Raw genomic sequence first — 27414 nt, 5'->3', positions numbered from 1 at the left:
CTCTATCCACTAGGACACGCTGCCTCTGCATTGAGACTAATTTCCACCCGTGTACTCTCAGCAGAGTGCTCCGCACGTTGTAAGCGGCCGATACATTCTGTTACCGCTGCCCTTCCCGCCCCACCCCGGCCCCCGGCCCCCGAAGCAAGCTGAAGGAAGACAGGATCCTGGGGTCGGGTGGAACCAGGTTTATTACCCACGGCCTCTAGACAAACACCTTCCACGTGTAAAAAAAGAACCAGCGGTTGAAAAACGGAAACTCACTTGCCGTCGCCTGGGGCCTCGATTCCGCGTTGGCCGAATTCCCCGGATCGGGTCGGGTGGAGGCCGCGGGGAGGACGAGGTAAGAAACAGAAAAGACCAAAGTGCAACTGGAGATCCCCGAGTCCTCCCGAAGACCGATCGAGGCCAAGCGGCGGGTCTGGGCAGGCGGGGAGGACGCGGGCGTCCGGGCCCCCCGAACCAGCCCGCCGGGCCGACGGCTCCTTTCCGCGACCCTCCCCTCCCCAGCGCGCCCCGAACGCGTATCGAGACACCTCCTGAGAGATGGAAGCAAAGGCCGGTCCCAGCCCCTGGGCCCTGCTGGAGTAGAAGATGGGCTCTGGGGGTCAGATGCCATTGAGGTCATCCCCCTGCCCAGCCCGCGGGCCCTGCAGGAGTGGGAGAAAGGCTCTGGGGTCACGTGTCATTGCAGTCATCCCCCTGCCCAGCCCTCGGGCTCCATTCCCACCGGAGCAGTTTGGCGCCCGCAATGGAGAAATGCGTGGTTTCTCTCCTCCCGACTGGATGGCTAATCCTGGACTGTGATTGACTCCACTCGGGGCTGGAGGGAAACGGGATCGGGGAGGGGAGGGCAAAGTTGCCGAGTCCCGGGGACCTCTTGCTGGAGCAGAGTGAGCCCTTCCCCCCGAAACTCCGAGGGCCGGAACCCCACCTCGCCCTCGAATAAATAACGGTGTGTGCCGGGAGTCCCTCTGGGCACGGCTGCGGGGCCGGGGAGGGGGCCGGGGGCACCGAGAGGCTTCCAGGATCGAAATTCACAGTTCATGCAGGGAAGAAGATTGTAAAAAAAACAAAAAAAAAAAACAAGAAAAAAGGAAAGCCAAACTTTTAGCCGGAAAAAATCACCTCCGAAAAGAAATCGGAAAACTGGATCCAAGCCAGAGCTTTCTCCAGAGAAGTCCCCAACTCTCCCCCCACCCCAACCACGCCCTCCCACCCCAGTGGTTCCAGAAGCTTCCGGGGAATCCGGCCGATGGTCCGGAAGGCCTAGGCGGCCGCCACGGCACCTATCCGCATCCCGCCGGCACCTCCGCTCTTCCGAACGCAGTCCTGGTCGCCGGCTCGGAGGCCTCCGCCGAGGAGGCCGTGTCCCGCCACGTCCCGGGTGGGAAACTCGCTTCGGTGGCTCAGCGCCAGTCCTGAAGATCTCCCCCTCGCCGGCGGGGGGGATGGGAGGGGCGCCGCCGGGCCCGGATGTCTCCCTCCCGTTCCCTCGTCCGAGGCCTCGGGGCCGGGGTCCCCGAGGTGGAGGGACCCGGATGGCTCTCCTCCCGGTCAGCCTGTCCGTCCGTCCGCCGCGGAGGAGGAAGAGCCGCCGGTCCCCCCCGGCGGCCGGTGTGGCCGGGAGGGCGGCCGGTTCCGAGAATTCGGGGCCCAGGAGAGGTCCGCGGCTGGGCCTTTTCGGGGCCGGCGGTTGGGAGGATCCGTCGGCGCCCCCCGGCCGGGGTGGGCGAGGCTGGGGGGGGGGTCGGTCAGGAGTCCCCGGACCGGCGCGGGGACGGTCCAGTGTCCGGTCACGCGGTCGGTGCAGCGGGTCCTACCAGCTGGCTCTGACCGCCTCGATGTCGCTCACCAGGTTCTGGGCTAAGCAGATTCCGAAGATCTGCGGGAGGAGAGAGAGGGCACGCCATTCCTCAGCGGGGCTTAACCGGGGCCGGCCCCTGCTCGGTCCACGGCAGGAGGAGCGGCACGGCCTAGGGGCTAGAGCCCGGGTCCGGGAGTCAAAAGGTCCAGGGTTCTAATCCCGGCTCCGCCACTTGTCTGCTGTGTGACCCGAGGGAAGTCACTTCACTTCTCTGGGCCGCGGTTCCCTCATCTGGAAAGTGGGGATTGAGACTGGGAGCCCCACGTGGGACGGGGCCTTTATCCGTTTATTAAGCACTCGCTATGCGTTCAGAACTCACTGTACTAAGCACTGGGGCGGATAGAAGCAAACTGCGGCCCGTGTCCCACATCTCAATCCCCATTTTGCAGATAAGGTAACGGGCACTGGGGAAGTGAAGTGACTTGCTCCAGGTCACACGGCAGACAAGCGGCGGAGCCGGGATTAGAACGCGCGACCATCTGAATCCCAGGCCCCGGCTCTAGCCGCTACCCTGCTCCGTACTGCTGTGTGGCCTCGGGCAAGTCACTTCACTTCTCTGGGCCTCAGTTCCCTCATCTGTAAAATAGGGATGAAGCCTGCGAGCCCCACGCGGGACAGGGACTGTGTCCAACCCGATTTGCTTTATCCACCCCCCGCGCTTAGTACCGTGCCTGGCACATAGTAAGCGCTTAAGAGATACCATCACTGTCATTATTATCACTCCAGCGTCCGGCACGTGATTCCACCGTTGTTGTTGTTATTCCTGGAGTGGCCGAGGCCCACGGAGAGCGTGCGAACTCCGGTTCGGGGGCCCGAGCAGACCGGAGCCGAGGGCGCCGGCCCGACGTCCGGTCGGGGAGCCCCTCCCCGCCGCCCGGAGCGCCACCCGGGGACGCACCTGCAGCAACGCGATGCCGATGAAGACCCCGGCCACGATGGTGAGGTTGTCCTGAAGCCACTTCTCAAACTGGGGCACGCAGCCTTTCGTGTAGATGACCATCTGCTGGTCCACCTCCTACACACAGGGAGAGAGACGCCACGGGGGCCGAGGCCCGGGAACATTCAGCATCCGACCGCCCGGGGCCGGGGGTCGGGGGTCGAGGGGGCCGGGAGGGAGGGCCGGCTCGCCCCGGTGGGGGCCCGGCAAAGAGTCCACCTACCGGTTTCTGCCGGGCGTCGTAGCCGCACTGCGTGTTGATGACATCTTCCTGACGGGCAGAGCAGAGACAAGATCAGGTCCCCATCGCTCCGGCTCGGGGGACCGTGGGAAGGGGGCTCAGCAGGAGTGGGATTCGTTAAGGAGTAGTGGGATTCGTTAAGCTCTCGCTGTGCGCCCGGCACCGTACTAAGCGCTGGGGTGGATTCAAGCGAATCGGGTTGGACGCGGTCCCTGTCCCCTGTGGGGCTCACGGTCTCCATCCCCATTTTACAGATGCACTGAGAAGTGAAGTGACTTGCCCAGGTCAAACGGCAGGGAAATGGCGGAGGAGGATAAGAACCCATGACCTTCTGACTCCCAGGCCCGCGCTCTATCAGTTAGGCCTTGCCGGTCGGGGCGCTCAGCACAGCAAGACACTGGAGGGGCCCGCTCTGCTCCGCCTCTAGCCTGGGGTTTATTCATTTATTCATTTCTATTCACGACCGGCTCCCCGTCTAGGCTGTAAACTCATTGTGGGCAGGGAATGTGTCCCTTTATTGTTCTATTGCACTCTCCCAAGCGCTTAGTACAGTGCTTTGCACACAGTAAGGGCTCAATAAATACGACTGAATGAGTGAAGGAAGTTTATGGGGTCTGACGGACCTCAGGGTGGTCGTTCAAGGAAGCCTCTCACTCAGAGGGAGGCCGGAGAGGAGAAAGGAGCCCAAGACCCTTCTGGAAGAGGAGGAAATTCCCTCAAGCCCCCTGCCCTTCCCCGTTCAGGGAAGGAGAATGGGATTACCGAGGAGCAGTGTGGTCTAGTGGAAAGAGCCTGGGCTCCAGGGAGCCTGAGTTCTAATCCCGCTCAGCCACTTGCCTGTTGTGTGATCAAGGGCAAGTCACTTGACTTCCCCAAGCCCCACTTTCCTCCTCTGTAAAATGGGGATAAAACATCCCTTCTCCCTCCCCCTTAGACGGAGAGCCCCAAGTGGGACAGGGACCGCGTCCGAACTGATGATCTTGAATCTACCTCAGCGCTTAGTACGGTGCTTGACACGTAGTAAACGCATATCACTGTGAGCCCCACATGGGACAACCTGATGACCTTGTATCCTCCCCAGCGCTTAGAACAGTGCTTTGCACATAGTAAGCTCTTAACAAATGCCACGATTACATCAAATACTACAGGGATTATTCCTGCTGTTATTCCTGAACCCCGTCAAGCTCCATGAATTAGAGCAGATTCCCATCTGGGCCTAATAATAATAATAATAAGCAACGTGGCCTAGTGGACAGAGCATGGGCCCGGGGGTCAGAAGGTCCTGGGTTTTACTCCTGCCTCAGCCACTTATCTGCTGGGTGATCTTGGGCAAGTCACTTCACTTCTCTGTGCCACAGTTACCTCATCTGTAAAGTGAGACTGTGAGCCCCAGGTGGGACAGGGACTGGGTCCAACCTGATTTGCCTGTATCCACCCCAGTGCTTAGTACGGTGCCTGGCACATAATAAGAGCTTAACAAATACCACAATTATTAAGTCACTTCACTTCTCTGTGCCTCGGTTCCCTCAACTGTAAAATGGGGATGAAGACTGTGAGCCCCTTGTGGGACAACCTGATCACCTTGGATCTCCCCCAGCGCACAGACCAGTGCTTGGCACACAGTAATCCCTTAATAAATATCACTATTATTATCATTATCATTATCATTCAGGACCTCCGTCCTGAGCAGGGTCCCGGCCGGGCCCACAAGCCCCGTGACAGTCGAGCCCGCGGGGTCCCTCGTCCCCTCCGAGCGGGGCACCCGGGTCCTGCCTGGGGCGGGAGGAGAGCAGGGTTGGCACCTTCCAACTCCTCCGCGTCGCCCTCCCGCCGGCGCTCCGTACGGCGCTGCGCACCCGGTGGGCGCTCGGTCGGCAACCGGACGGCGAACGCGGCCCTCCCCCCGGGAGCCCCCTCCGGGCCCGGGGCCAGGGTCCGCGCCCGCGCTTACCGCAGGGTCTTTGGTACAGCACGAGAAGGGCACACCGCAGCGCTCCCGGCTGGCGTTAGAATCTGTGCAATTGAAGTAAATATTTAGGTTCCAGTCATCGGCTCCAAAAGCCCCGCAACACTGCCACTAGAGCGAGAGAAACAATATCAGCGCACGGAGGATGCTACGCCAGGACCGCCCGGACCCCCGGGAGCCCCCCCCCCAGGCCCCGGAGACCCCCACTCCCGTCCCTCACCCCTCCACCCCCTGGCATCGACCACCCGGGAACTAATCCTCCCATTTCTTCCCTTTCTTTCTTTTGAAGACCGAGAGCTCCTACGCGTTGGTGAAAGGGAGCGGCTCTTCATTCTTTCATTCAATCGTATTTATTGAGCGCTCCCTGCGCGCGGCGCACCCGACTAAGCGCTTGGAGAGTACCATTCGGCGACAATTAGAGGCAATCCCTACCCAGCGACTGGCTCACAGTCTAGAAGGGCTCTTGGATAATAATAATAATTGCAATCACCGTGGTATTCGTTAAGCGCTCACTCCGAGCCAGGCACTGTACTAAGCGCCGGGGTGGACGCGAGCTAATCGGGTTGAACACAGTCCCTGTCCCACCTGGGGCTCCCGGTCCCAATAGCCATGGAGTGACCGAGGCCCGGAGAAGCGAAGTGACTCGCTCAAGGTCACGCGGCAGACAAATGACGGAGCCGGGATTAGAACCCATGACCTTCTGACTCCCAGGCCCGGGCCCTATCCACTCTGCCACGCTGGATTCTTTATCGTCCGTGCCCTGAAGCGCCCAGCGTGGGGATCTGGGCCCAGTAGGAGGGTGCGGGTGGAGAGGGGATGGGGGAGCCCACCTCAGACTCCCCTTCCTCCCCGACCCCAGGGAGCAAAGGCCTCCCCGAGACACTTTTGGCCACGGAAAGCAGATTCGGCCCCGGGAAGCTCGTTGGGCCTCCCTCCCTGGACCCCCTGCCCCTTTAAGCCCACCCACCTACCCCCCAAAAAAGCCGAGCCCCAGCCCGCTCGGCTCTCTCACTCAACGGCAAAACGACCGAGACTCATCCTCGGACGCATCGCCGCTTAACCCCCGACCCGAACGGGGTCGACCGCCCAGCCGCCGCCCGAGCCTTCAGGCTGCCCGCCCCCGTCTCTATTCGGCTCGGCGCCTTTAAAAGCCTTCTAATCAAATCCATCGATGGTATTTATTGAGCGCTTGCTGTGAACGGAATACTGTACTAAGCTCTCGGGAGAGGACAAAAGAGCAAGCCGACGCGATCCCCGCCCTCGAGGATCTTCCAGTGTGGCTTACAATCGTACAATGTACACTGGGAAATTTCACGATACCAAGAACCCCCTGGTGGAGTGGGTAGAACACAGGCCTGGGAGTCAGAAGGTCATGGGTTCTGATCCTGGCTCTGCCACTTATCTGCTGCATGACCTTGGGCGAGTCACTTCATTTCTCTGGGCCTCAGTTACCTCATCTGTAAAAGGGGGATCGAGACCGTGAGCCCCACGTGGGACGGGGACTGGGTCCAACACCATTTGTTCGGATCCACCCCGGCGCTTCAGTACCGTGCCTGGCACATAGTTAGCGCGAAATAAATACCCCACTTACTACTGTTACTATTATTGCCTACGCAAGTCACCAGCACCAAAAAGTCTCGGAAAACCCAGGGGAATTTTAACACTCCCGTCGAGAACGTTTGCTTCCGCCGATCGTACGGCAAGGGAAGCTGGCCGGCGGGTGGATCCTCACGACCCCCCGCGACTCCTCCCCGTCTCTCCCCTCGCCTCTCACCAACCGGAGAACGGCAGGAAGCAAGAGAAAGCCGCCTCCCTTCCACATTCCCACCCCTCCCGGGGAGACGGAATCGGGTTTGGGATGGGAAGGATGGGCACGGGCAGGGGCCGGCTCCTCGGGGGAACGGGATCTCGACCGGGCTCCGGGGGGACGCCGGCAGACGCGGGATTTCGACTTACGTATTCCTGGGTGAAGTCTATGAGGTTCTGCAAATCGATATCATCCCTGTAGGCTCGGATGTTGTTGTTGATGAAGAAATACAGCTGGTCTTTGATCCAGTCTTTGAAGACAAACGCCAGGACCCCGGCCGTCAGCTCCAGGAAGAAAATAATGCCCAGGAACACCGAGAACTAGGACAAAACACACATGCGCACGGACACAAACACACATACACACACGCAAACACACATGTGGAGAACAGTCAGGAGGGCAGTTCTGCATATTCACGGATGCGGCGTCCTTCCCTTGCCTAACAAAGGGCAACGATTAAGCACTGACTCTGGGATAAGCACTGGGGTAGATATAAGGGTAATCATGTCAGACCTAGTCCCCGTCCCACATGGTCTATGGGGGAGAGATATTGGGTATCAAACCCCCATTTACGGATGGGAAAAGGGTGCTAGTTTATCCCAAAACCTCAGTTAGGGTGGACACTGAGAGGGCCTAAAATAGCATAATAATAACTGTGGGTATTTAAGGACTTTCTCTGTGCCAAGCACCATACTAAGAGCTGGAGTAGATGAAAGATCACCAGGTCCCACATAAGGCTCACAGTCTGAGTCGGAAAGAGAAAGGGATTGAGTCTCCATTCTGCAGATGAGGGAACTGAGGCTCAGAAAAGTGGAGTGGGCAAGCCCAAGGTCACTCAGCAGGTACCTGGATGAGCTGGGATTCGATCCCAGGACCTCCGACTCCCAGGCCCGGGCTCTTTCCGCTAGCCTTCCGCACAGGGGAAGGACCTACAGGGGAGTGGTCCTTCTGCCTCTGGGGTCATCCCCGTGGGGGGATCTGGTCCCGGAGGGTGCCGTGGGAAGGACAGACCCTCCCCCCACCCCCGGACACACACACCCGGCCATCGGTTCACCCCCCCACCCCCCCGTGGCCCGCCGGGCCAGGGCACCGTGGTCCTTACAAACTTGAGCAGGAAGGTATTCTCCCGGAGGGCGCCGATGCAGCCGGCAAATCCCAAGATGAACATCACCCCTCCGACCACCAGGAAGAGCCAGACGGGGTCGAAGCCGCCCAGGTCGGTGATGGACGAGATGTTGGACAGCACTCCCTGGACGACAAAACCCGTCCCGCCCCGCCGTCACCGGGGAGCAGCGGATACCCGCCCCGGCCGCCCGGCCCCCCGCAGAGTCACCTCGGTCCACCCCGACCTCTAGACCGTGAGCCCGTTGTGGGAGGGGATTGTCACTCTTCGTCGCTGCGTTGGACTTTCCCAAGCGCTCAGTACAGTGCTCCGCACACAGTAAGCGCTCGATAAATACGAATGAACACACTGGTGGGGTCCTCCGGAGCGTCCGAGTGGCAACCATTCCACACCCACCTTCCTCGCTGCCTTCTCTATCTTGGAAACGGGCATTTGTCGTACTCTCCTCAGACCAGCTGGAGACTGCAAACTCATTATGGGCAGGCAATGTGTCTGCTGATTCTGCTGGCTTGTGATAATGGGGGTATTGGTTAAGCGCTTACTATGTGCCAGGCACTTTACTAAGCGCTGGGGTGGATACAAGCCAATTATTATCATCACTGTGTTTGCTAAGTGCTTCCTCTGGGACAGATGCTTTACTAAGCCCTGGGATGGATACGAGCAAATTGGGTTGGACACAGTCCCTGTCTCACGTGGGGCTCACAGTCTCCATCCCCACTTCAGAGATGAGGTAACTGAGGCACAGAGAAGTGAAGTGACTTGCCCAAGGCCACCCAGCAGAAAAGTGGTGGAGGCAGAATTAGAATCCATGACCGTCTGACTTAATCCACTTAATCTTAATCCACTACGCCACGCTGCTTCTCGGTATTGACTCGGAGTTTACGGTGTGTAAAGCACTGTACAAAGCGCTTGGGAGAGTACAATAGAGCAGTAAACAGACATATTTCCTGCCCACAACGACCTTACAGTCTAGAGGGCGAGATAGACATTAATACAAGCCCTCGGTATCCCTGACTCACAGGCCCCGGCTAAACCAGCCCCCGATAGTGGAAAAGGTCGTTCAGATATCCCAGGTCCAAGACTGGAGCTGGAAATCAAAGCCGGACCCTCTGAACTGTAAGGAAGCTCACTGTGGGCAGGAAATGTGTCTATCATTGCACCGTTCTCTCCCAAGTGCTCTGCAGACGGTAGACGCTCGATAAATACGACTGACTGACAGCAAGCAGGCTGAAGCAGCCACGTGGCCTAGCGGAAAGAGCACGGGACAGAGTCGGGAGACCTGGGTTCTAATCCTGGCTCTGCTACTTGCCCGCTGGGTGACCTCGGGCAAGTCACTCGGCTCCTCTGGGACTTGGCTTCCTCGTTCGTCAAGTGGGAATTAAATGTCTGTTGTTCTTAGATTGTGAGCCCTGGGTGGGACGGAGAATGTGTCCTATCTGATTGTATCGTAGCTGCCTTGGCCCTCAGAACAATGCTTGGCACATAGTAAGCGCCTAACAAAAACGGCACGATTATTATTAGAGAGCCCCTGGCGGAAGACCAGAATCCATAGTGCCCCGTCCCACCCCCGCGTTATCTTTGGCGGAATTCTAGTTATTTTGTACATTTGCAATTTAACCAAGACCATAGGCAAAGTTATTTATAGGTCAGACCAATGGTCCGCTCGGGCTCGCATTTCTAATGATAAAAAGAATAACAACTGTTATTATTATCTGTTAAAGGCTTACAATGTGCTACATCTGATACGAGATAATCAGGTCAGACACAGTCCCTAACCCACACGGGGCTCACAGACTTAAGTACGAAGGAGAACAGTCCCAAGGGACTTGTCCAACGTCACACAACCTTCCTAAAGATTCCACCTCCTCCAATCAGCCTTCCCTGATTCATTTCCCAGCACCCTGAGTCTATCATTCCTTCAGCCAACTCTAGCACTTATACCCTCCTTAATGTGTGTGTGTGTATTTATTTTGACCTTTCCTATTGCAAATATTGTGATGTTTGTCACCTCTGTTAGTGTGTAAGCTCCTTGTGGGCAGGGGACATGTCATTTTGTTATTAAACGCTTAGTACAGTGTTCTGCATGTAGCAAGAACTCAATAAATACCACTGATCTATAGATCCCATACTGCCAAGTGCCTAGTACAGTGCCCCACACCAAGTGGGTGCTCGATAAAGCAACACGGCCCGCTAGAAAGAACAAGGGCCTGGGAGTCGGAGGTCCTGGGTTCCAGTTCCGGCTCCGACCCTTCACTGTCGACCTCGGCCAAGTCACAACTTCTCTGTGCCTCGGTTTCCTCATCTATAAAATGAGGGGTTAAGGCCGTGAGCCCCTGTGGGACGGGGACTGGGTCCAACCTGATTATCTTGCATCTACCCCAGCGCTTAACACAGCGCTTGGTACAGCGTAAGGATCTAACGAATACCATTTAAACCGTCGATAAATGCGACTAATACGCTGGCTTCGATAGCTTGCCGTGTGCCCAGTTGGCCACGAGGGAGAGAGAGCGGTTCAAAGCACGGCTCACCGTGGCGGCTTTTCCTGCTAATAGTCGGGGAGGATCCGTCCTCTTCTCCTCCCCTCACCCCTAAAACTCTAAATCCTGGGCCAGCAGCCAGCCCCTGCAACCATCATGACCGGTAACGATCAATCGACGGTATTTATTGAGCGCTCACTGTATGCAGAGCACCGGAGTGAGCGCTCGGAGAGAACAGAGTGGGTGGACACATTCCCTGCACGCCACGAGCTTACTACCCCGCCGTGGCGGGCCCGGGGCTTGACGCAGAACTCCCAAGCGCTTAGTACAGTGCTCTGCACACAGTAAGTGTGAAGTAAGTCCGACCGAATGAAAAGCATTTAGATATCATCAAAGGATGAATTCACCCACAGAAAGCAAAACACCAAGCTAGCCTAATGATTAACGTCTGAGCGAGGAAACACATTTTCCGTCGACTGGTGTCGTTCTTTCTCTGGCCCAAACGACAAAAACCACCCCAAAAGTCCACCTATCAGGGAAACCGACCTCCTATCTGGGGACCCCTGTGGTGTCTGGATCATCTTTCTACAGAAACATTCAGGACACGTTACCACTCCCCCCCAGAATCTCCAGCGGTTGCCCACCCACCTCTGCATCTAACAAAAACTCCTCACTCTTGGCTTTAAAGCCGTCCATCCCCCGTCCCCTCCTAACTCCCCTCCCTTCTCTCCTTCTACCGCCCGGCCCGCACACTCCGTTCCTCTGGCGCCGCCAACCTCCTCGCCGGGCCTCCATCTCTCCCGTCTCGCCTCCGACCCCTGGCCCACGTCCTGCCTCTGGTCTGAAACGCCCTCCTTCCTCAAATCCACCGGACCATCACTCTCTCCCCCGTCAAAGCCTTACTGAAGTCACAACTCCTCCAAGGGGCCTTCCCAGACTGAGCCCCCCTTGTCCTCATCTCCCACTCCCTTCTGTGTCACACTGACTAGCTCCCTTTGCTCTTCTCCCCCTCCCTGCCCCACACCGCTTATGTCCATATCTGCCATTTTATTTATTCATATCGATGTCTGTTTATTCGTACTGATGTCTGCCTCCCTTCTGCCAGCCTGTGAACTCGTGGTGGGCAGGGATTGTCACTGTTTTATGGCTGTATTTTACTTTCCCAGTCACTTCGTACGGTGCTCTGCACACAGTAAGGGCTTAATAAATAGGAACGAATGAATGAACGAATGAAAGTGATTGGCTGTCAGGTGTTCCCCTCCCAAAATAAATAGTTCAGAATCACCTCAAACAGGCTTTCCCCTCAAAAAGTCGCCTTCACGGATGGTTCCACCCTCAGTTTCGTCCTGGTTTCCACGAGAACCCTCCAGGGCCACCCTGAGCCTATCCGAGGGCGGCCTTCGGATCGGAAGCACCGGCCAAGCTCGGCCAGATGTCGTTCGGGTGTCTTTATTGAGCGCTCGCTGCGTGCAGAGCACTGGACTAAGCACTGACTTCCGTGAGCGCGGCCCAGGGCTCGGTCTGCTCTATCGTATTCTCCCGAGCGCTTAGTCCAGTGCTCTGCACGCAGTGAGCACTCAATAACTACGATTGACTGACAGGGACTGAAGCCTATAATTTACACATTTACATCGATGCCTCTTTACTTGTTTGGATGTGTATATATCTATAATTCTAGTTATTTATACTGATGCCTGTTTACTTCTTTTGATGGCCGTCTTCCCACTTCTAGGCTGCAAGCCCAGTGTGGTCAGGGATTGTCTCTCTTTATTGCTGAATTGTACTTTTCAAGGGCTTAGTACAGTGCTCTGCACCCAGGAAGTGCTCAAATAAATGTAATTGAATGAAGGAAGGAATGAAAGGCCAATGGCACTTAGAGGAAGGATGGCACGGTTGCCCTGCTGGTCAACCCGCCTCAGGGCTAGGCCCGGACCATCCAACTGCGTACGTGTGGAGTTTGGGGGGGTCCGGGGGGTGTGAATCTCTGGGACGTCCGGAGGTTGACGCAATAGTGTCCCTCCCCCCGGAGCCGATCACTAAATGGCAACTGCCGTGAGCCAGTCAGGGAGCACACAGGAGGTGACTTCGAAGGCCACCTTTGCCCCCTGGGACTCGCCCCCAGTAAAACTCCACCTTAAGGGGGCCAGAGGCTGGATGCTCTGGGGGGGGGGGGGTCCCGGGAACTGGGCCGTCAAGGAGGGCACTGTGACAGAATAATAATAATTATTATGGCAGTTGCTAAGCGCTTACTATGTGCCCGGCATTGTTGTAAGCTCTGGGGTAGATACGAGATAATCAGGTTGGACACAGTCCCTGTCCCACCTGGGGCTCACGGTCTTAATCCCTCTTTTACAAATGAGGAAACTGATGCCCAGAAAAGTGAAGTGACCCGACCAAGGTCACACAGCAGACAAGTGGCGGAGCTGGGATTAGCACCCTGGTCCTTCTGACACCCGGGCCTGTGCCTGGCCTCACAGACCGTGGGGCGCCCTGTCTTCGCCTCTCACAGGAGGGCCCGGTTTGAAAAAACATTCTTCCCCCTGTTTTCGGCCCCTGGACCCCAGCAGTCAATCGTATCTACTGAGCACTTACTGTGTGCAGAGCACTGTACTAAGCATTTGGGAGAGTGAAATATAACAATATAACAGATACATTCCCTGCCCACGACAAGCTAACAAATCTGGTATTTGTTAAGCGCCTTCTGAAGGTCAACCCCTAAGACCTGAGGTTGATACACCATAATCAGGTTGGATACAGTCCCCGTCCTATGTTGGACTCACAGTCGAAGGGAAAGGGTGAACAAATGAGGAAACTGAGGGACAGAGGAGTTAAGTGACGTGTCCAAGGTCACCCAGCAAGCAAGTGGTAGAGTCGGGATTAGAACCCAAGTCCTCCTAGTCCCAGGCCTGTGCTCTTTCCATTAGGCCACGCTATCACCCTTACGTTTTCCCATTTCCGCCCACGCGGATTTAACGACCGGTCGATCTCACAGGATGGAGGCCATCTGACTAGACAATCCCTCAGCCTCCCACCAACCTCGTCCCTCGTTCTTAATCATCTCCTCACCGATAGCCGGTCTTGTCCGAGTTTTCCCTAGGAGTCCAGTGTGCAAACAGTCCAATACAGAGGGTCAGCGTTCAGGGCCCAGAGGGGGAGCCCAGCTGCTGGGTAACCTTATTATTATTGTGGCATCTGTTAAGCGCCATGTTATGTGTTACGCGTTCGAAGCGCTGGGGTGGCGACGAGTGAATCCGGTTGGTAACAGCTGCGGGCCACACCAAAATCCTCAGAGTCTTTCCACAGAGACGCACATTTTTGGCGCTGATAAAATTCCAGGATGGAATATGTGGGTGGTGATGTGTGTGTGTGTGTGTGTGTGTATAAAAACTGTGTGGGGTGTGTGACTGAGGGTAAGACGGTGTGTTTGTGTATATGCGTATGCGTATGTATGTGCACCTGGGCTCTTTTTGCTGCAAGCATCCTTTAAGATTCTTCCCAAGCAGCCCTAGAAAAGGTGCCATGGTTACCAAGAGCCGTTACCTTTACCGTGGAGTTGCTTTTCTGCCTCCGGCTGCTGGTGACGGAGCCAAGGAAGGAAGGAAGGAAGGGCATTACAGACTCTCACCCCAAAGTGCACGTCTGGTGCTTTGTGACTTACTTTTTCATTCCACGCCCACAGTCCAATTCCCAGAAACGCAATGCCCAAAAACTGAAAGACACAAAGAAATCAGCGTAAGAGCGGTATATTCCCGGGGACGTAGCCCAACATTTCTCCTCGGGGGTCATCCTCTCTCCCTTTTCCTGGACGAATGCTCCCAAACTGGGCCGTGTGGAAAGAAGTGGGGGAGCAGCCGGGGTCCTAGGCCAGAGTCGGTGGGGAATTATCGGGAATTAGGGAAGAGGAGACCCCGATCCCATTGGGGTACAGGCAGCACCATTTCATTCAATTATATTTATTGAGGGCTTACTGTGTGCAGAGCTCTGTATTAAGCGCTTGGAAAGTACAATTTGGGAACAGAAAGAGACAATCCCTACCCAACAACCGGCTCACAGTCTAGAAGGGGGAACCATCGCCAGCATGCCCCCTCCCTCCCATACCTTTCCAGGCTGCACAGGTGGGATCTGCAGGGGCAGAGGGCAGCGGCCTTTAGAAAAATGGGGTGAACCCACCGTTCGCGGAGGGGGAGGAGGAGGAGGAGGAGGAGAAAGAGGAGGAGGAGGAATGGGAATCAATGGCATTTATTGAGTGTTTACTGTGTGCAGAGCTCTGTACTAGGTACTTGGGAGAGGACCATATAACATGGTAGACACATTCCCTGCCCACAACGAGCTACAGCCTAGAGGAAGAGGGTGAGGAGGAGGAGGAAGATGACGAGAAGGGGGGGAGATGAAGATGAAGATGAGGAGAGGGAGGGAGGAGGACCAGGAGGACAAGGAGGAGGACAAGGAGAAAGAGGAAGAGAAGGAAGGAGAGGAGGAGGAAGAGAAGAGGAGGAGGAGGAAGAAAAGGAGAGGACGAAGAGGAAGTGGAACCAGGGACAGCAGAAGTTCAAAGTCTCCTAGGTCTGTGTTTGAAGCCTCTGAATCTATATTGTTCATTAAATCCAGGAAATGGCTATTTCCCTTCGCCATCACTCCCGCACAAGGCCCAGAGAATATCGAGAAAGGTCAAAGCCAACCCCGAAAATGTCCGTTTGGGGCGGTTTGGGGAAGGCGCCCATTCTGGGGGCCCCGAGCCGCTCTCCCCCTGCCCGGCCTCGGCCCGCGGCTGCGGCCTCCTGGCTACCCTCTGATTGTTCCAGCCACACAGAATTGAACCAAGGGAGGCGGCCCGCACGCCACGCGCAGAAAGCAGCAGGCGGTGTCCACGGTACGCACACAAATACACACAGCAGGCAATAGGCACGAGCCCCCAGCAGACCTCCAATCACGTCCACACCCGAGGCAGAGAGAGAGAGAATGCAGAGAGGCCGGCTTAGATGCCGACGCTCATTTGCTTTTATCCACCCCAGTGCTTAATACAGTGCCTGGCGCATAGTAAGCACTTAATAGATACCATCATCATCATCATTATTATTATTACAAGCTACGAGTGGCGCGGCCCCAGGGGCTTCGATGAGAAAGCCCCTCTAATGGCAGAGAGACGGAGCCATTCCACGCTCCACGTGGGAGTCTGGCCTCCGCCAGGGCTCTGGGAGGAAGGGACGGACGGGTGGAAGGGGAACAGAGGGTGTCCCCGGGGGGGTGAGGGACGAATGCACAGACCCAGGCCCCAGGACCGCGAAGCCGATAAACAAACACTGTCCTGAGCGTTCCGGCCATAAGGTCTGCTCCCATTGCTAAAGTTTCTGACCAAAGAACCTCCATACTAGTAGTACTAGGTGTCGAGCAATGGGCTAAGCGCTGGGGCAGATCTACATGCTAATCAGATCAGGCACGGTCCCTGCCTTCCAAGGAGGACTAGATGAGGGAACTGAGGCACCGAGAAGTCGGGCGACCTGCCCAAGGTCGCACCGCAAAGAAAGGGCCGAACCGGGATTAGAACCCAGTTCCTCCTATTGATTGAACATTCACTGTGCGCAGAGCACCGTACTATGCACTTGGGACAGTCCAGTATAGCAATATAACAGAGCGGCTCCCTGCCCACAATGAGCCACAGTCACTAGACCACAGCAAACTTAGTACGGTGCCTGCACACAGTAAGCACTCAACAAATAGCACTGATTGGCTGATACAGTGTGTCGGGTTCGTTCATTCATTCGGTCGTATTTATCGAGCGCTTACTGGGTGCAGAGTACTGTAGTAAGCGCTTGGGAGAGGACAATGGAACAATAAACAGATACAGTCCCTGCCCACGATAAGCTTACAGTTTACCTCACCAACCTCCACTCCCCTGCAGCGGAGGCCACAGGGAAGGGAAAAGGGGTGAAGATCAAGAAGGGAAGAGGAAATCAGAGATTTCTGAGCAGGCTCAGAAGGCCAGGGAATTCTCACCCCAAGGCAGGGTGTGACACCCAAAGGATAATAGCTCTCCCTTTTCTTTGAATCCGTGTCCTGGATCACACCAGTAAAGACCAGTCAGCCCCAAGACACCAGTAACATTCCCCAGCTCCGACTGGGTCACCGGGCTCCATTTCAAAGGAGGATCACGAGGTCACAGCCCTGACTTCAGCTGCATTTCTGCCAGTGATGAAAGGTGCTAAATAAAGATAACTTTATCTGCAGGGACAATTAGGGTGCTTCGCTCGGAGAAACGGAAAAGAAAAGCCGAACGCGATGGCATGGTTCCCGAGCCCTCCGCTTGGATCTTCTGGAATATTCTGCTTCCCTAAAGAAATCTGATGCAGAGCCACATCCTAGAAAATCACATGAACAGAGGAGTCGGTTACAATGTCAATGAATAAAACCACCTGGAATTTACACAGTGCTTTCTACTTTTCCGAAGCACTTTTTCCTTCAGTGATCCCACGGAATTTTTGTATGGACACACACAAAAAGTCCCATTTGATATTAACGATGATGAATCACTCATTCTCTAGGAAAACTGACACCTTGAGCTACTTGAGCGCCATCAGTTTCTTAATCTTCCTCTCCTGAAATCTTCCTCTATGCCCTCCCAGCCTTTTAATGGTTTAATCATTCAGGACTAGTAATATTTACAGGGTATGCAGAGATCCAGTGCTTTTACACCGTTACAGACAATAAGATGAAAAAGGACAAGCTTTGGGAAGGCTGCCTAGGGGACTAGGTTAAGTGACTTGCCCATAGTCACAAAGTGGGCCGGGGCAGAGCCAGGACTGGAATTCAGGTCCCCTGACATTTCCAATCCTGGGCTCTTTCCACCAAGCCAAACTGACTCCCCTTCTTCCCTGGTGGGATGGGAGAGGGTGGGAAGTAAAAAAACAGGCCTATTTCATTGAGGGGAGACCTGAAGCCACACAGAAGTCACGTGACTTGCCCAAGGTCACACAGCCGGCCGAAGGCAGAACTAAAAGGAGAATTCTGGTCTTCCAGCTCCTAGGTGTCTGTTCTTTCTATTTCTGCTCCCGGCCTCATTACAACGAAGACTTTTCACGAAGCCACGAGTACCCTCCCGCCCCCCAGTTCGGAGAACAGACGCTATTCTTGGTCTTGAGATAATTAAAATTTTCATCATTCTTCTACAAAGCGAAACAAAACAATTTTGTAAAGGAAATGGTTCAAACAAAACCAATAAGACTCAGGCAGCCAAACTATAACAAAGGCGTTGTCTTAATGTGGAGCCAGAAAAAAAAAAATCCAATTCATCGCAGCAACGTTTGGTTTCGGTTCATCGGGGACTATATAAATAACTACTGGTGTGGAATTTGTGTAATGTGTTTGTTTAAGAAACACGGCAAAAGATGATTATTGTAGATAAAATATCGCAGTATCCAGAAAAACCTCCTTGGGAACACTGAGTGGCAAACCTCTCGGCAGGGAGTGAGCCTGATTCAAAATCTCTCGCAGCTGGGTACCTTCACCCTGCCAAGACGGAGCACAGAGTCATTCCCAATTCCCAGACTTTCCATAACGGTTTTCCATCGGCCACCTCCCAAATGGTAGGACTTCCCCAAATCAGCTCTGTCCCCCAAATCCTCTAGCTAAGACCGGAAGCCCCAGGTGGGGCAGGGGCTGTGTACGTCCTGAGGATCCTGTAGTGCTGAGTACACTCTCTCACGCAAGATAAGCGCTTAATAAGAACCGCTTGAAAAACACAAAACAAACACAGAAAACCTCCTCTTCCCAGCATGGCCTAGTGGCAAGAGCCCGGGCTTGGGAGTCAGAGGCCGTGGGTTCTAATCCCAGCTCCTCCACTTCTCTGCTGTGTGACCTTGGGCAAGTCACTTCATTTCTCTGCGCCTCAGGTATCTCATCTATAAAATGGGGATTGAGACCGTGAGCCCCACGTGGGACAACCTGATGACCTTGTATCTCCCCCAGCGCTTAGAACAGTGCTTGGCACGTAGTAAGCGCTTAACAAGTGCCCTGATAATAATAATAATAATAATCCCTTACCTCCCGTTCCAAGAAGAGAAGGTGAGTGTCGACTTGGCCGGCTCCACTACAGGGGATTTTTGTCTTTGGGTTTTCACTTAGGGAAAGGATTATTCAGGCCTGTGTCTGAGGTAGCTGCCACCCATTTTAGGATTCTGTATGTGCCGAAGCATCGCCCCTGCCTCCTCCGAGAAAAAATAAATGTCGGCATTGACGATTAGTGGCTCCGCCACTTAAGGGCTGTGTGACCTTGGGCAAATCACTCTATCACTCTACTTCTTTGGGCCTCATTTACCTCATCTGTAAAATGGGGATTAAGAGTGTCAGCCCTACGGGGGACTGGACTGTGCCCACCCTGATTAGCTTGTAACTATCCCAGTGCTTAGTACAGTGCCTGGCACAAAGTTAGTGCTTAACAAATACCACATTTTTTAAAAATCGACATTATAGAGTGGGAACCTACTGTAGACAGAGAGTTGTCCTGGGCTCCTACTGTGTCCGGAGCACTATACTGGGGTGGTCTGTGGGGTGGGCAGATTAGACCAGCGTGTACTGGGAATATTCCAGCAAACCGGTGCCCCCAGGGGCTAGCCTTTACCGCACCTTCTTCCCGACAGCCTAGGGCAGGAGGAGCCATTTGAACAAAGGAGGAATGAGCTGCTTGAGGCCTGTGAGGATGGGGGAGAAGGAAAGGAGAGAAGCACAGTGCTCGGCACATAGTAAGCGCTTACCAAATACCATCATTATTTTCATCATCAATGGTATTTACTAAGCACTTATGTGCCGAGCACTGTATTTAGCGCTTGGAGCGTATAATACAGCGGAGTTGGCAGACCCGTTACCTGCCCACATTGAGTTTACAGTCTAGAGGACGAGCTGATCTCTGGGTAACGATCTCGGAGTCGGTCCAGCCTTACTCGGCAAGTTTACGGAAAGGGTAAAATGATAAATATGGCATTTGTTAAGAGCTTATTATTCATTCACTCAATGGTATTTATTGAGCATTTACTGTGTGCAGAGCACTGTACTAAGGGCTTGGAGAGGAAAGTTCGGCAATAAAGAGAGGCAATCCCTTCCCACAACGGGCTTACTGTCTAGAAGCTTATCATGCGCCAAGCACTGTGGAAAGTACAGGGGAAGACCCGAGGCAATCAGATCGGACACCACCCCGGCCCAACTGGGGCTCACAGTCTAATGGGGAGGGAGAACTCCCATTTTACAGTTGAAGAAACTGAGGCCCAGACAAGTTAAGTGATTTGCCCAAGGTCACACAGCAGGCATACTCCCAAGGTTTGGCCACACCGAAGAGGGTGGACTTTCCAGGCCAAGGAAAGGGGTTTCAGAAAATGCATCTGTCATTCCAGTGCACCATTTTGTTACTTATTCTGAAAGCGTAGACTTTCCAGGTTCCAGCCTCGCCCGAGCCTGCCAACGGAAAACGAAACGGACTTCTTCGCAACCAAAAACATCGCCGCTAAACAGGGGGAAGAAAAGAATTTGGTTTCTATAGAGTCCCCCACAAGCCACTAAGTATCAACTTGGTCTCGGATTTTCTCCAGGAGAAAATGAGTTCGGACAAATATGTCTCGCATTTAACAGTTCGGGGCACAGACTCCTGGGAAATGAATTTACCAACAGGACGACGTCCAAAACCGCTCTGAGCTTCACGATAATCTGTCGGGTCTCTAAAGCAGAGAGCTTCTCGTTCTGCCCCGGCTCCCTTTGTCCCGAGGAAATTTCCTTTCCTGTTTTAGTCTCGATGACTAAGTCGGAACCACCAGAATGAAGAGTGGTTAGACTTTATCCCTTCCAGACCCGAGGAGGACGGCTTCGTTTCTTGCTTCTGAAGAAAAACCGGGGCTTGGTCATTGCCCCCAACATTTTAGATCTGTACAGACTTAAATTTGAAACGCTCAGTGACCGAAGTGCATAAATCACCCACACGTTCAATCTGTCACCAAATCCTGTCGGGTCTACCTTCACAGCGTCGCTAAAATCCACCCTTTCCTCTCCCTCTAAACTGCTACCACGTTAATTCACGCGCTCATCCTCTCCCGCCTTGATCAGCGCATCGGCCTCCGTGCTGACCTCTCCGCCCCCTTTCTCTCCCCACTCCAGTCCGTACTTCATTCTGCTGCCCGGAACGTTTTTCTACAGAGACGTTCAGGTCGTGTCTCCCCACGCCTCAAGAGCCTCCACTGGTCGTCCATCCACCTCCACGTCGACAGAAACTCCTCACCATTGGCTCACAAGCCCTCCATCACCTCGCCTCCTCCTTACCTCACCTCTCCGATTTCTTACCACAGTCCAGCCCGCACACTTCACTCCTCTAACGCCAACCTACTCGCTGTACCTCGATCTCATCCATCTCACCTCCTGCCTCAGGCCTGGAACTCACTCCCCCTTCATTTCTGACAGATGGTCACTCTCCCCACCCTCAAAGACTTAACGAAAGCACATCTCCTCCAAGAGGCCTTCCCCGACTAAGCTCTCATTTCCTCTTGTCTCATCCCTTCTGCATCGCCCTTGCACTTGAATTAGCACCCTCTATTCACATCGCTCTCATTCACTCATTCATTCGATTGTATTTATTGAGCGCTTACTGTGTGCAGAGCACTGTACTAAGTGCTGGAATTTACAATTCGGCAACAGATAGAGACTATCCCTGCCCAACGACAGGCTCACAGAGTAAACCGGGGAGACAGACAGCAAAGCAAAACAAGCTCTAATCCCCACAGCACTTACGTATATATCCGTAATTTATTTATTCGGATCAATACGTCCCCACAGTCTCCCCCTCTAGACTCCAAAAGCATTACGGGCAGAGAATGTGCCTACCGACTCTGTTGTGTTGTATTGTCCCCAAAAGTTTAGTAGAGTGCTCTGCACACAGTAAGTGCTAAGTAAATCGGACTGATTGACTTGTGGAAGCACAGTGGTCAAAGTCTTGCATTTGTCCACCTTTCTCTCTGACCTTTCCCTCTGCCTAGGCCCGCTCGACCAGTTTGGGTGTGCCTGTTGGGTTGATTGACTCAAATTGAGTAGCCAAGCTCCACGATATGGTAAAACCATCCTTAAATCCATCAAGCCCTTGGCCCTGCTTATCAACTTATCAAAGGAGGTCCAGGACTAAAGAGAAAACACCCCAGGGACTCACTGTTTTCCATCCTAAAGTATTTCTCCTACTGTAATGTTCTGATCATTATCGATGCTGTCCTGATGGTATATAAAGAATCTCTGTATTGCTTGAAGTTGAGCTGGCCTTGACTAAAGAGGGAATCTCTACCCCCTCAACGCCTCTCCCTACTAGTGCTGGATGAAGTGCATCTAGTAATAAAACTTGTCTCTGACATACCTTTTCTGAACATAACGCAGAGTCTGTAAAGTTTTTTCTCCCACAGACTGAATGCAAAAATATCGTCAAATCCATTCCCTTCATCTGATTCTGATTAATAATAATAATAATAATAATGTTGGTATCTGTTAAGCGCTTACTATGTGCAGAGCACTGTTCTAAGCGCTGGGGTAGACACAGGGGAATCAGGTTGTCCCACGTGGGGCTCACAGTCTTCATCCCCATTTTACAGATGAGGTAACTGAGGCACAGAGAAGTGAAGTGACTTGCCCAAGGTCACACAGCAGACAAGTGGCAGAGCTGGGATTCGAACTCATGACCTCTGACTCCAAAGCCCGTGCTCTTTCCACTGAGCCACGCTGCTTCTAATCATCTGATTAGAGAAGCAGCGTGGCTTAGCGGAAAGAGGCCGGGCTGGGGAGTCAGAGGTCGTGGGTTGTAATCCCAGCTCCGCCACTTGTCAGCTCTGTGACTTCGGGCAAGTCACTTCAGTTCTTTGTGCCCCAGTTACCTCATCTGGAAAATGGGGATTAAGACCGTGAGCCCCATGTGGGGTAACCTGTATACCTTGTCGTCGTCCCCCAGTGCTTAGAACAGTGCTTGGCACATAGTAAGAGCTTAAAAATGCCATCATTATTATTATTCTATTTTTCACAAGCTCTAGACAATAAGTCAATGAGATGTTTTAATGTCCATCTCCCCCTGTAGACCGTCAGTTCCTTATTGCAGGGATTGCCTCTCCCACCTCTGACGTATTTAACTCTCCCAAGCGCTTAATACAGTGCTCCATATACAGTAAATGCTCAATAAATGCCACTGAAAGATTGATAAAAGAAAAACAATAATAGTGGTATTTAATGATAATAACGATGATGGTATTTGTTAAGCGCTTACTGTGCGCAAAGCACCGTTCTAAGCGCTGGCACTGTTCCGTTAAGCACTTAGAGACCAAGCGCTGTACCAAGAGCCAGAGTAGATCTGAGATAATAGAGTGCTCAGACACCAAGGTTTTCCTAATCCTATCCAATTCATGTGGGAGTGCCAATCACAAGAAGAGGGCGACTAGAGGGAAGATATTAAAACGTCTCTCTCTCTCTCTCTCTCTCTCTCTCTCTCTCTCTCGTAAAACTTCACCATCTCGGCAAAAGATTTCATTTAAGCTGGTTAACCAGCGAGGAGATCCACTGGGAATCCAGTGGCTGACAGCACACATCGTGTTCGTATAAAAAGATAGATGTAACAGAATGTGAAAGAAAAATTGGCCGGCAGAGATCCCGCCGTTGCTCTCGACTCCTCTGCCAACAGGAAAGCTGCACGCGATACGATTAGTGAATGAAGACCCCCTGGATGATTAGTCGGTGCTTCGGTTCATTCATATCACAGGCCCCTAACAGCTAGTTGTAGCCAGCCCGCTGCTCCTCTTGCGGGCAGGGATTAATAATGATGGTATTTGTTAAGCGCTTACTATGTGCCAAGCACTGAACTAAAGCGCTGGGGTTGACACAAGGTAATGCGGGTGTCCCACGTGGGGCTCACAGTCTTCATCCCCATTTTCCAGATGAGGTAACTGGGGCACAGAGAAGTGAAGTGATTTGCCCAAAGTCACACAGCTGACAAGTGGCGGAGAACCCACGACCTCTGACGCCCAAGACCGGGCTCTTGTTTCTCTTTATTGCTGAATTGTACTTTCCAAGTGCTGAGTACAGTGCTCTGCGCACAGTAAGCGCTCAATAAATTCGACTGAATGAATGCTTGAAAGCGACTCAGATTCAGTGTCATTCACGTACAACCGGGAAAGCAGCGTGGACTAATGGATAGAGCATAAAGCCTGGGGTTGGGAGACTGTTTACTGGCTGTGTGGCCTTGGGCAAGTCACTTGGCTTCTCCGGGCCTTGGTTTACCCAACTCTATCTTGTATCTACCCAGCGCTTAGAACAGTGCTTGGCACATAGTAAGCGCTTAACAAATACCAACATTATTAACTCTAAGTCAGGGATGAAATGTCTCTTCTATCAAATGTCAGCTGCATACGGGACAGGGGCTGTGTCTGATCTGATGACCCTGTCTCTGCCCCAGTGCTTAGCACAATGCTGGTCACACAGAATAAGCACCCAGAGGACAGGAACTGTGTCTAATTCCCAACTGTGAAATCTTTCTCAGGGTAGTGTTCTGTATTCATTCATTTGATCGCATTTATTGAGCGCTTACCGTGCATAGAGCACTGTATTAAGCGCTTGGAAGAACTCAATACAACAATAAACAGTGACATTCCCTGTCCACAATGAGCTTACAAACCATGCAAAGTAAGCGTTAAATATTCATTCAATAGTATTTATTCAGCGCTTACTATGTGCAGAGCACTGTACTAAGCGCTTGGAATGAACAAGTCGGCAACAGATAAATAAACAGTTAAATAAATACTACAGTATTAAGAAGCAGCATGGAGTAGTCGATGCAGCCCGGGCCTGGGAGTCAGAAGGACAGGGGTTCTAATCCCAGCTTTGTCGCTTCTCTGCTGTGTGACCCTGGGCAAGTCACTTCACTTCTCTGTGCCTGTTTCCTCTTCTCTAAAATAAGGATTGAGACTGTGAGCCCCACATGGGACAGGGAAGGTGTCCGACCCGATTTGCTAGTATGTACAACAGTGCGTGGCACATAGAGCTTAAAAATACCATTTTTATTATTATTATTACTAAAGTATCGCATTATTATTATTATTATGGGACTCAACAAGCATTTTAAACATAAAAGGTTTCTTCTCCCCCAGACCTATTTTAAGAACAGTTCTGCTTCCTTCGACACATTTGTTAGTTCTGACTCTTAGGCGGTGCCGTCAAAATGAGTTTAATGAGAACAGCACCTCTGTGAGACTCTGAGACCGAGCAGTTTCATCTTACTGGAAGCTGCAAGTTTTTGATGTGCCAGAAAGAGGAAAGCTAATCTGGCTGTGGACGAAAGCGGCTCGGTTACAAAATCCAGGTCAGTGTTCTTTTGAAAAAACTGGAAGAGACCTATGGTAGTTTTCTTTTTTAGAAGAGTGTCCGATTTCCAATTGTCATGGTGTCTTTGTGCTTTAAATGAATTTAGGAAGATAACAGACCTTTCTCTTCAGGCAGTAAGGTGGAGCTGCTTCATTTATTCATTCATTCAACTGTATTTATTGAGTGCTTACTGTGTGCAAAGCACTGTACTAAGCACTTGATATAGGGAAGGAGGATGGCCTAGTGGAAAGAGCACAGGGCCGGGAATCAGAGGACCTGGGTTTTCATCCTGGCTCCACCACGTATCTGCTGTGTGACCTTGGGCAAATCACTTCACTTCTCTGAGCCTCAGTTACCTCATCTGAGAAATGGGGATTTGATACCATTTCTCCCTCCTACTTAGATTATAAACCCCACATCTGATCTAGTTATCTTGTACCTTCCTCAGTGCTTAAAACAGTGCTTGACACATAGTCAGTACTTAACAAATACCACAGTTATTGATATTATTATCATTATTATTGTTATTATTATTATATTACCACCTGGCAGACTTGCTGTTTCGATTTGCTTGTTTTTTGGCCGCCTCCCTAAGTGTCTACCCAGGCAAAGACTGGAAAATAAGTCAGAGCCTTGAATCTTGGACCAAGCCAGTTCTCATACTGCTAATTCTTAAATAGATGTTTTCGGATATTATACTCAATCAGTGGTATTTATTAAGTGCTTACTCTGAGCAGTGCTAATGTACTAAGTACTTACGATCAATCTAGTGCACTTATTTATTGTATTTACCGTGAGCAGAGTACTCTACTAAGCACTTGGGAGAATACAAGACGATAGAATAGGTAACACCATCCCCCTAGACCGTAAGCTCATGCTGGGCAGAAAACACCTCTGCTCATTCTTTTGTACTGTGCTCTCCCAAGCGCTTAGTACAGTGCTCTCCACATAGTAAGCTCTCAATAAATAGGATTGATTGATGGATCCCTGCCCTCAACGAGCTTAGAATCTAGCTGGGGAAACAGACATTAAAATATACATTACAGGTAGGGGGAAGTTATAGAACATAAAGATCCATACCTAAGCATTTAGTAGAGTGCTCTGCAAACAATAAGTGCTCAATAAGTACCTTTGATTGATTGATTGATTGATTGAAGTGGGGTGGGTGGGTAGGGGTGTGTCCGACTGTTAGGAATTTGAGGGCAGGGATCCCAATCTTTACTGCTGCTAATCCTCCAATTATAATTGTCATTATTACTATTATTATATTCGTTAAGCCCTTATTACATGTCAATTGCCATTTTAAGCACTGGGTTACATACAAGTTAATCAGATCAGAGACCCGGCACTGAACCCCCATTTTGCAGTTGAGGAAACTGAAGCACTGAGAGTGTAGTCACTTGCCCAGGGTCAGGCAGCACGGACCTGGTCGAGCCGAGATTAGAACCCAGGTCCTCTGACTTCCAGGCCCAGGCTCTCTCTACTAGGCCGCGTAGCTCCTGGGTTTGACCACCTATCACAGTGTCATCCCCTCGCAATACATTTTGTGCCTAGAGGGCAGATCAGTAATGGGTTTATGGGACCAGAGAGGGAAGTAATAGCCCCTAGGCCACAGCTTTTAAGAAGGGAGTTAAATCTTAAATCCTCAACTTCAGAGGACTTCAGCAGATCTAGTTTCTTTTTTTATTGCTATTTATGTAACACATACTAGGTGTTAAGATGGGGTAGATGGAGGATAATCAAGTCCCATATGGGGCTCCCAATCTAGGTAGGAGACTAGAGAATAGTAATAATAATGTTGGTATTTGTTTAGCACTTACTATGTGCCAAGCACTTTTCTAAGCGCTGGGGGAGATACAAGGGAATTAGGTTGTCCCACATGGGGCTCACAGTCTTCATCCCCCTTTGACAGATGTGGTCACTGAGGCCCAGAGAAGTGAAGTGACTTGCCCAAGGTCACATAGTTGACAAGTGGCGGAGCCGGGATTAGAGCCCACGACCTCTGACTCCCAAGCCCGGGCTCTTTCCCCTAAGCCACGCTGCTTCACGTGTAGCCTAGTGGATAGGCAGCGTGAAGCCGGAAGAAGCAGTGTGGCTTAGTGGATAGAGCACGGACCTGGGAGTCAGAAGGTCATGGGTAAGTCACTTCACTTCTCTGTGCCTCAGTTCCCTCATCTGTAAAATGGGGATTGAGACTGTGAGCCCTATGTAGCACAGGGACTGTATCCAACCCGAATATCTTGCATCTACCCCAGCACTTAGAACAGTGCCTGGCACATAGTAAGCGCTTAACAAATGCCAGAATTATTATTACCGTAATTATTAGGCAGGGAGAGCAGTTATTGAATCCCCATCTTGCAGGAGCGGTGATTTCCAACCGCTCTCTTCCATCGCTCCTTCTCTTCAATGCTAAGCACCCAAAGCAGTGGGGGAGGCTATGTTAAAGGGATACTGCACCCCCAAATAATACAGGCAAAAAGCAGACTTCAGAGTTGACATTTTAGAATAAATCGGTCAACTAGTCACTAGCCAACATCAATACTCCATCACCACTCTGCTTTAATAGCTCAGAGTGATCCGAACTGCTGTCTGAAGGCATTAGAGGAAAGTTATTGGAAATCGCAAGCTTTTTGCTGAAATGAGA

At 52.4% G+C, this 27414-nt stretch overlaps 1 protein-coding gene across 3 annotated transcripts in view; it reads right to left on the bottom strand.

The window, feature by feature from the left end:
• Positions 1 to 173: 173 nt before the first annotated feature.
• TSPAN5 (tetraspanin 5) overlaps positions 174 to 27414 on the bottom strand; it is an 82852-nt gene continuing 55611 nt past the window's right edge. The window contains exons 2-8 of one of the 3 annotated variants that reach the window (XM_029077126.2): positions 14077 to 14127; positions 7921 to 8067; positions 6968 to 7138; positions 4997 to 5122; positions 3028 to 3075; positions 2766 to 2882; positions 174 to 1885 (exon numbers count right to left, since the gene is read on the bottom strand). In XM_029077126.2, coding sequence (XP_028932959.1) covers positions 1820 to 1885; positions 2766 to 2882; positions 3028 to 3075; positions 4997 to 5122; positions 6968 to 7138; positions 7921 to 8067; positions 14077 to 14127 — 726 coding nt within the window. In that variant the 3' untranslated portion in view covers positions 174 to 1819. The other 2 variants (XM_029077129.2, XM_029077128.1) reach the window with 2 other exon arrangements.

This window comes from Ornithorhynchus anatinus, chromosome 12 (genome assembly GCF_004115215.2).
Source record: "Ornithorhynchus anatinus isolate Pmale09 chromosome 12, mOrnAna1.pri.v4, whole genome shotgun sequence".
Taxonomy (NCBI): domain Eukaryota; kingdom Metazoa; phylum Chordata; class Mammalia; order Monotremata; family Ornithorhynchidae; genus Ornithorhynchus; species Ornithorhynchus anatinus.
Note: the sequence above shows the minus strand (reverse complement) of the source record. Positions and strands in the feature narration are given on the sequence as shown.